Raw genomic sequence first — 8937 nt, forward strand, 5'->3', positions numbered from 1 at the left:
AACAGCTGGGCATTGTGGCGGGCGCCTGTAGTCCCACCTACTTGGGAGGCTGAGGCCATTAAGAGAATCGCTTAAGCCCAAGGGTTTGACGTTGCTATGAGCTGTGATGGCACTTTACCTATGGGAACACAATGACACTGTCTCAAAAAAACCCCCCAAACCCCCCAAAAAACACAAAACCTTAAAAGTACATATACCAATTAACATTTAATAAAATATTCTGAGAAAATACTTAAGTATTTTTCAAAGACTTAGCAACAGCGTGGTGTCTGGGAGTAAAAATTACAATCTAATTAAGCAATAAGACATATTGGCTAGAAAAATTATAGTCTTATGGTAGTCATTTTTGGAGGCTGAGGCAGGAAGATTACTTAAGCCCAGTAGTTTGAACTTTCAGTAAGCTATGAGGATACAACTGCACTCCAACAGAGCAAGATTGTATCAAAAACCAAAAAATCAAACAAACAGAAACACTGGAGAGGGGTATGTACTGATTAAATAATGTTCACAATGTTTTGCTCAGTCAAAAACAGTACATAATGTAAGAATATTTTTGAAAAAAGTTTACATGCATAAAAATTATAGAAAAATGTATAACAAAATAGTAATCGTAGGATTATTGATGAGTTTTCTGTTTGCCTGTTTTCTGTATTGAATGTGTATTCCCTGGCAACAGAAAAAAAATCCTAAGATAAAATTTGTTAAAAAACTGCATGTTGAAAAATAAAAAAGACAAAATTTGGAACTCATTTGATTTGAAAAAGCATGTCGGCTCGGTGCCTATAGCTTAACCGGCTAAGGCGCCAGCCACGTACACCTAAGGTGGCGGGTTTGAATCCCCAGCCCGGACCCGCCAAACAACAATGACGGCTGCAACCAAAAAAAAAAAAAAATAGCCGGGCGTTGTGGCGGGCGCCTGTGGTCCCAGCTACTTGGGAGGCGGAGGCAGGAGACTCGCTTGAGCCCAGGAGTTGGAGGTTGCTGTGAGCTGTAATGCCACGGCACTCTGCCCAGGGGGACAGCTTGAGGCTCTGTCTCAAAAAAAAAAAAAAAAAAAGCATGTCTTATCTGTAATTTTCAAATATAATATTAACAACTGAAGCCTCAAAATTTTTAGTTTATAAATTCTATTGATTTCCTTCAAAATGAATAGAGTAATACATTACTTGATTTCATTATAATAAGCAAATAAACTTCTTACTTGAAAAATGCAATAAGAAGATTAACCATAATGATATACTGTACAAAGAGGTAGACTGCTTGAAGAAATGGAGTCAACCACGTCCCAGGACCACAGATCTGAGGGACAGTGGAATCTTTTGCACACACTTTAAAAAGAAAAAGAAATTATAGTTATTCACTTTAACTGCCATTAATCAGTGTTTATACTTATTTCACTTAACGTTTTGATAGGAACTCTGGCTTAAAAGTATCCCAACACAAAGGATTTTGTGCGGAATGTGGGTGCTATCAATTCTACCATAAGGGAAGTGTATTTAGGTGTTGTATTTACCATTCAAGAGAGGGTTTAGCCTGAGGAACATTAAGGAAGGCAACATTTCTGGATCAGCTGTACTACAACATTTCTGTAAATAAAAATATCTGGGCCCTAAGAGTCATAGCAAACCTTGTAAACTTACAAAGATTACTGAATTTATGTCACAAAAGAAGGGTGAAAAAGAATCTAGGTTGAAGTGCTTCTTAAATACACAGCGATTAGATTTGAATTTCTTGCTTTTCATTACCCCTACTCAGAATATTCCTAAAGCCAGAACATAAAAGAATACAAATAGGGAAGGAAGAGCTTTAATCCCCACCATAGCTACAAGCAATAAAGTAAAACTAACCTGGGTAGGATCAGAATTAAATAGTCATCAATTAGTGACACAAGTTCTATACGAATATTTGTAGTACACTTAGCACTTGATGTTTGGTAATTGTTTTAAAGTATATACATTATGAAATTCTCGTATTGTCTGTATTGTTGCTTTAAATGGTTTACAGACAAATTAATGGTAAGTTCCTTTCATCCTTTAATTTTATGAGTTTATTTCCATTTTATTCAGATTAGTCTGTGGAGGCAAATAGTCAAGAAAGAGAATGCAGGAAACTAAAAAACTGTATCTAGCACTTTACAGACACCTAGAGCTCCATCATGAGAAAAACAACAATGAAAACCTAACATGACACTGGCCAAGAAGTCAGTATACACAAAATCTGATAAGGCTGGTAAGACATCACTATTTTAATTACCAGCTGAGAACAATGAATGACCACAATCTTCCACATGGCCAGCCACTAACCAAACTACAATCATCTTACCATATGGATGGCCCTTGACCTTATCACCCATAAATATGTGTAGAGGAAACAAGATGGCAGTAGGAGGAAGGAAGAGTGAAGAAAGAAGAAAGGTTAAGAGAAACAGCTAACAAAATAAAGATTCTATAACTAGATGCTGAGTTCAGAAGAAGATATCCCTGAAAGCTGGCAGCATGGTCTATGCTCACAAATTATCTAGCTTCATTAAGACAAGTAAGAGTCAAAATGTGAATAGTAACAAAATTGTACAACAGACTTAATATTCTCTAAGTCTGTTGTCTTTAATGTTCTATTTAAAAATAGGGTTGAGTAGAGGAACTTTACCTAACAAATGCAATCAGTGTAACCTGGTTTCTTGTACTCTCAATGAATCTCCAACAATAAAAAAAAAAAAATAGGGGGGAGCGATCTCATTGATTAGCTTATCAAGAGAAGATACTGGCTCGGCGCCTGTGGCTCAAGTGGCTAAGGCGCCAGCCACATACACCTAAGGTGGTGGGTTCGAATCCCCAGCCCGGGCCCGCCAAACAACAATGATGGCTGCAACTAAAATGGCCGGGCGTTGTGGCGGGCGCCTGTGGTCCCAGCTACTTGGGAGGCTGAGGCAGGAGACTCACTTGAGCCCAGGAGTTGGAGGTTGCTGTGAGCGTGATGCCATGGCACTCTACCCAGGGGGATAGCTTGAGGCTCCGTCTCAAAAAAAAAAAAAAAGAGAAGATACTCACAAATTTCTATAGCAATCTTGAAAATCTGTCATCTCCTGAAAACTCAACATGCAGTAAGCTCTTTAAGATTCACACAGGGACTCTGGGGGCCAAGGTGGTAGGTCACCTGAGCTCAGAAGTTCAAGACCAGCCAGAGGCAAGAGTGAGACTCCCATCTCTACCAAAAATAGAAAAACCAGCTGGGCATTGTGGCAGGCATCTGTAGCCCCACCTATAGCCTTCTCCAGGAGGCTGAGGCAAGAGGATTGCCTGAGCCCAAGAGTTAACTTGTTGTGAGCAATGATGCCACAGCAGTCTACCCAGGGTGACAGACTAAGACTGTTTCAAACAAACAAATGCACACACACTAAAACCCAGATTCACACAGGATCATTATTTTTGTCATTAACATTTTGACTCCTCAATATCCAATCCACCCTGACTGGTCTAGGGTAATCACGGCTATCTTAGCCCCCTGGCTGGTAACAATTTTGGAGACAGGCAGGCTGAAGCCTACTTAAATAAACAGGATAAAAGGACAGGTTGAACAGGGGAAATTTTTTGAAAGAACTTTTTTCCTCTGAAGAGAACTGTGGATAAAGTTTCTTGTCCTCCTGTTGCTAGTAGCAATCTTGTAGAAGAAACCTGTATGAATCAGATATCATGTCTGTAGAGCAGTGGGATACAAATGAACAAGGATCCTTACAGCTATGAATTAACCAACTCTGAAGAACACTCGATCTCTGAACTTTGTTATGAACCAATAAATGTCCTTATTGGGTAAACCAAATAAGCTAGATTTCCATTACTTGTAGCTAATAAAACTCTAAAATACTATTTTTCAATTAATTCGTATGTTTCTTCTGGAGTTAACTGTTGCCTTTGTGGGAGAGGGCTTAGGTTGACTTCTGAAAATATGCAACATTACAACAATGCAATACTGACGCTAAAAAGTAAAATAACCAAAAGATGAATTTGTTGACATAAAATCCTTACCATCAATTTCATATGCATAAACTTCACCAAAAATCATCCAGTATGGATGAAAAACTATATCTTTTGCAAGAGTCCACGAAGGTGATTCACGAGGATAAAGTATTGCCTTTCTGGGAACACCAAAGCTAAGTAACACAAGAGCCATAATCACTACTATATAGAACATGTTGGCCACCTGTTAAAAAAAGAACAGGAAAATACAAGAAAATTCAAATAATGATAAATTTCATCTTAAAATAGGTTTCTGATGTTCTAATAAATAATAGAATTTTTAAAGTTATTTTTTATTTCCCCTACCCGCACCCCGCCACACACACACAATTTTTCTGAGACAGATCTTGCTCTGTCCCCCAGGCTGGAGTGCAGTGGCATGATCTTAGCTCACTGTAACCTTCATTTCCTGGGCTCAAGAGATCTTTCTGCCTCAGCCTTCCAAGTAGCTAGGACTATAGGTACATGTCACGATAGTCAGCTTTTGGGGGGAGGTGGGGAGACAGGATCTCACAGTGTTGCCCATGCTGGTCTCAAACAGTCCACCTGCTTCCCAAAGCACTGAAATTATAGGCATTTGCCATGTGCCTGGCCATTCTTTTCTTTCCTAATAACTTCTAGAAAAAAGTCTCATCACTACAGAAACCTTAACATCAAGATTATGTTTTTTAAAAAAAAATCTATGAAGGTAGGCAAGTCATGGGCATCTTTACTGCTGGTTCACTTGGAGACTGTCTATCTCTGGGATACATGAAGATTTTCAAACGTACAGACATGTGGGCAGACTTAGTGCCCTTTCCTAAAGCTCCTCTGTTCTTATAATAGAGGAGCAGGCTTTCTTTGCCATCTTGCGTTCAATACTTTTCCTTTACCTACTTCACAAAAAAGGGGAATACTTCCTACCTATCCTGAACCCTGCCGTGTTCTGAGTTATGAAAACCTCCGAGGAGCCAAACAAAACAGCAGACTGAATTATTATTATTATTATTTTTTGAGACAGAGCCTCAAGCTACCCCCCTAGGTAGAGTGCCGTGGCATAGCTCACAGCAACCTCCAACTTCCGGGCTCAAGCGAGTCTCCTGCCTCTGCCTCCCAAGTTGCTGGGACCACAGGCACCTGCCACAACACCTGGCTATTTTTTTTCAGTTGTAGCCATCACTGTTGTTTTGGTGGGCTGGGCTGGATTTGAACCTGCCACCTTAGGTGTATGTGGCTGGCGCCTTAGCCACTTGAGCCACAGGCGCCGAGCCAGCAGGCTGAATTATTAGCATGCGTGTTGACCAAAAAGGATACCAATGTTTGGGTAGCAAATACTTTTTGCAAGTCAGATAGTTTGTAATTTGTTAAATCCAATAAAGTAAAAAAAAAGCCTAATCGAGCTAGAATCTAATAAATCATAGAAAAACAATTTTCATTGTTAAATCACAATGTGAATTTTAACATAATCATGAGGAAATTCAAAGAATTAAAATACTAAAAATAAAACTTTATTTCTCATTTTCTTATTTAGGTATACAAGTTCTCCACATTTATATCTAAAAATCGAATGCTTTCTCACTCTAGCTGTATGTTATTCATCCATGATTAATAATATGAAGAGAAAATCCTATGCACATCAAGAGACTACATTTACAATAAAGATGTATTTTAATCTACTGTAAGCAATAATTGTAATGATAAATCAGCCTAAAATTATGACATTTTCATGTGTATTTTAAATAAACACGTGGCAAGAAATGGAAGGCAAGATGTGAAATGTAAGGGGACAATAAGTAGTTTAGGCTGCATGAAGTAATTTTATAGGGGCATAGGCTTAGAAAGAGAAGTTGTGCCAATAGCTGAGAGTCTTAAAGTACCAGTTCAAATGAAGAATTTAGATTTGATCCTTCATCTTTAAATTCTGTTAGGTGAGCAAATAAATTCTCTTTTTAAATGTAGAGGCGGGGCTTTGTGACTTGCAGAGTCCTAACACTCCCCACATTCTTACTTAAGTTCTATTGTTTATAAAATGGCAAAATGCCTTCATTGGGGAGGATTACTAAAAGGATGTATGTTTTCAATAAACAAAATGTTGGGTTAAAAGATTTTACAAGGAAAAAGAACTCTTTGAAACATTATTATTATGTTATTTGATATACTCTGGAATATAAACATTTATCTGTATTTAAAGAAAAAGCCGGCTAGGTGCCTGTAGCACAGTGGTTATGGTGCCAGTCACATACAGTGAAGGTGGCGGGTTCGAACCTGGCCCAGCCAGCTAAACAACAGCAACAAAAAAATAGCCGGGTGTTGTGGCGGGCGCCTGTAGTCCCAGCTACTTGGGAGGCTGAGGGCAAGAGAATTGCTTAAGCCCAAGAGTTGGAGGTTGCTGTGAGCTGTGACAGCACAGCACTCCACTGAGGCTGACATAGTAAGACTCTGTCTCAAAGAAATAAACAAATAAAGAAATGGCTGAGTCAAATATTCAAAATAAAACCAAATCTGTACTGAAATAACCTAAAATTCAATTTCTATGGCTGATGATTTATAGAGGTCTCTAGATTTCCACATCTTCTCACCTGAAGCCTATCTGACAACCATCCTTGTACTTATTCTAAATTTAATTAAGAATATTCATATACTCAGTTTGTTCATATCTAAAAGGATTCACAGATTGAATGTACAATATATATAGAATGAGGGGGAGAAATTTAACATTTACCATGGAATTTTCATTAGTCTGATGTCTACTGAAGATATAAAATGTAAGGAAGATTTTTTTTGGTAATCTTTTATATCTTCATGCTTTTCAAAGCTGCTTCCTCTGGTTAGAAATTTTCTGATCAGGAAAAAAATCTTATTTATATTCTAAACTCTTCTGAAACTCCATAGTCTTTGTGAAAACCTTTCTGAGAGAATTAGCTCTTAGTTCTTCTGTGTTTATATTTTTATAGAAAATATAAGTTTATAACATTTTTCAATAGCTATCTATCTGTTCATTAAAGTCTTATAGATGCAATTGTTGAATTCCATAAGGAACTGCACTGTCTTATCTTTGTAGCCTCAGCTTAGTATAACTCTTAGCATATAAAAGACACAGTGATAAAAGAAAGAATGTAGCCAGCACAGTGATTCACACCTGTAATCCTAGCACTCTGGGAGGCCAAGGTGGGTGGATTGTTTGAGTTCCGTAGTTGGAGACCAGACTGAGCAAGAGTAAAACCCTCATCTCTACTAAAAATAGAAAAACAAGCCAGGAGTAGTGGTGGGCCCCTGCGGTCCCAGCTACTTGGGAGGCTAAGTCAAGGGGATCGCTTGACCCCAAGAGTTTGAGCTTTCTATGAACTGTGATCCCATGACATTCTACTGAGGGTGACATAGTGAGACTCTGTCTCCAAAAAAAAAAAAAAAAGATTATAAGATTATTTCAAAAAACTGCAAAATTGGTAAAGTTAAAAAAAAGAGAAATGGGCTCGGTGCCTGTGGCTCAAGTGGCTAAGGCACTAGCCACATACACCTAAGGTGGCGGGTTCGAATCCAGCCCGGACCCGCTAAACAACAATGACGGCTTCAACCAAAAAATAGCCGGGCGTTGTGGCGGGCGCCTGTGGTCCCAGCTACTTGGGAGGCGGAGGCAGGAGACTCGCTTGAGCCCAGGAGTTGGAGGGTGCTGTGAGCTGTGAAGCCACAGCACTCTACCCAGGGGGATAGCTTGAGGCTCTGTCTCAAAAAAAAAAAAGAGAAATGTAGTTTCATGATGTTTAGAGGCAACATACTAATAGTTACTATACTGTCTTACCTAACAGTGAATAATAAACATTAAAAACTATTTGGTGAATAACTACCAAGTTTTAAAATTTATAGTCTGTTGCTAAGGAGAAAAAATCTTAAGAATAAAACCACCAGGCTCGGCACCCGTAACACAGTGGTTATGGTGTCAGCCACATGCACTGAGGTTAGTGGGTTTGAACCTGGCCCAGGCCAGCTAAAACAACGACAACTGCAATAAAAAATAGCCAGGTGTTGTGGCAGGAGCCTGTAGTCCCAGCTACTTGGGAGGCTGAGGCAAGAGAATCTCTTGAGTCCAAGAGTTTGAGGTTGCTGTGAGCTGTGATGCCATAGCACTCTACCATACCAAGGGTGACATAGTGAGACTTGGTATTTTAATGTTTTTCTTTCTCCCACTTGTAATAGCTTTATTCCTTGAACCAACAAAAATTTACTAAGGAGAATCTAGTGACAGGCACTGTGATAAGTACTACAAATATAAAGGTGACCAAAGCTAGATAAGGAATGGTAGTTTGGAATATAAGAAAAATAAAACAAAATATCAAGACACCAGTTCAATTAAAACTGTGTTAATAACAACACATTTTTGTGATTTAAGAAAAAAATTATCAATAAGCCCAGAAGGACGATCAGACATCTCTCAACTTACCATTTTTCCAATCATCATCACATAAGGTCCTGCCTGTTGATTTACTGCTAGAAAATCCAACAAACGCACATACCAAAATATTATGTTAAGACAGTAAATTAATCTTCCAACCACAAAAACATGATTATCATATGCATTTTCAAAGTTCCATTTTGCTCCAAATCTTAGTCCAAATCCAATAAAGAAAGAAATTATGGCAATTGTATCACTGATATTGAAGTAATCACTAAACCATACTTTAATCTTCTGGTTTATCTTCCCAGCTTCAGACATAAAGATCTAAAGGTTTAACAAGAACAAAAAAAGGTTTAATCAATTTCTTCCTATTAAAACATACATAGTGTTCAATTACATCACAGTGCATTTATACGTCTTTTGTTTTTTTTGAGACAGAGCCTCAAGCTATCCCCCTGGGTAGAGTGCTGTGGCACCACAGCTCACAGCAACCTCCAACGCCTGGGCTCAAGCGAGTCTCCTGCCTCAGCCTCCCAAGTAGCCGGGACCACA

General features: G+C 38.6%; 1 protein-coding gene across 2 annotated transcripts in view; it reads right to left on the reverse strand.

Moving 5' to 3' along the window:
- TRPM7 (transient receptor potential cation channel subfamily M member 7) overlaps positions 1–8937 on the reverse strand; it is a 110129-nt gene that overhangs the window by 33263 nt on the left and 67929 nt on the right. For both annotated transcript variants that reach the window (XM_023509975.1, XM_023509974.1), the window contains 3 exons: positions 8431–8709; positions 4023–4197; positions 1202–1328 (listed from right to left, as the gene is read on the reverse strand). In XM_023509975.1, coding sequence (XP_023365743.1) covers positions 1202–1328; positions 4023–4197; positions 8431–8709 — 581 coding nt within the window. The remainder of the gene's footprint in view (positions 1–1201; positions 1329–4022; positions 4198–8430; positions 8710–8937) is intronic.

Source organism: Otolemur garnettii, unplaced genomic scaffold, assembly GCF_000181295.1.
Source record: "Otolemur garnettii isolate 467f Iridium unplaced genomic scaffold, OtoGar3 scaffold00011, whole genome shotgun sequence".
Taxonomy (NCBI): domain Eukaryota; kingdom Metazoa; phylum Chordata; class Mammalia; order Primates; family Galagidae; genus Otolemur; species Otolemur garnettii.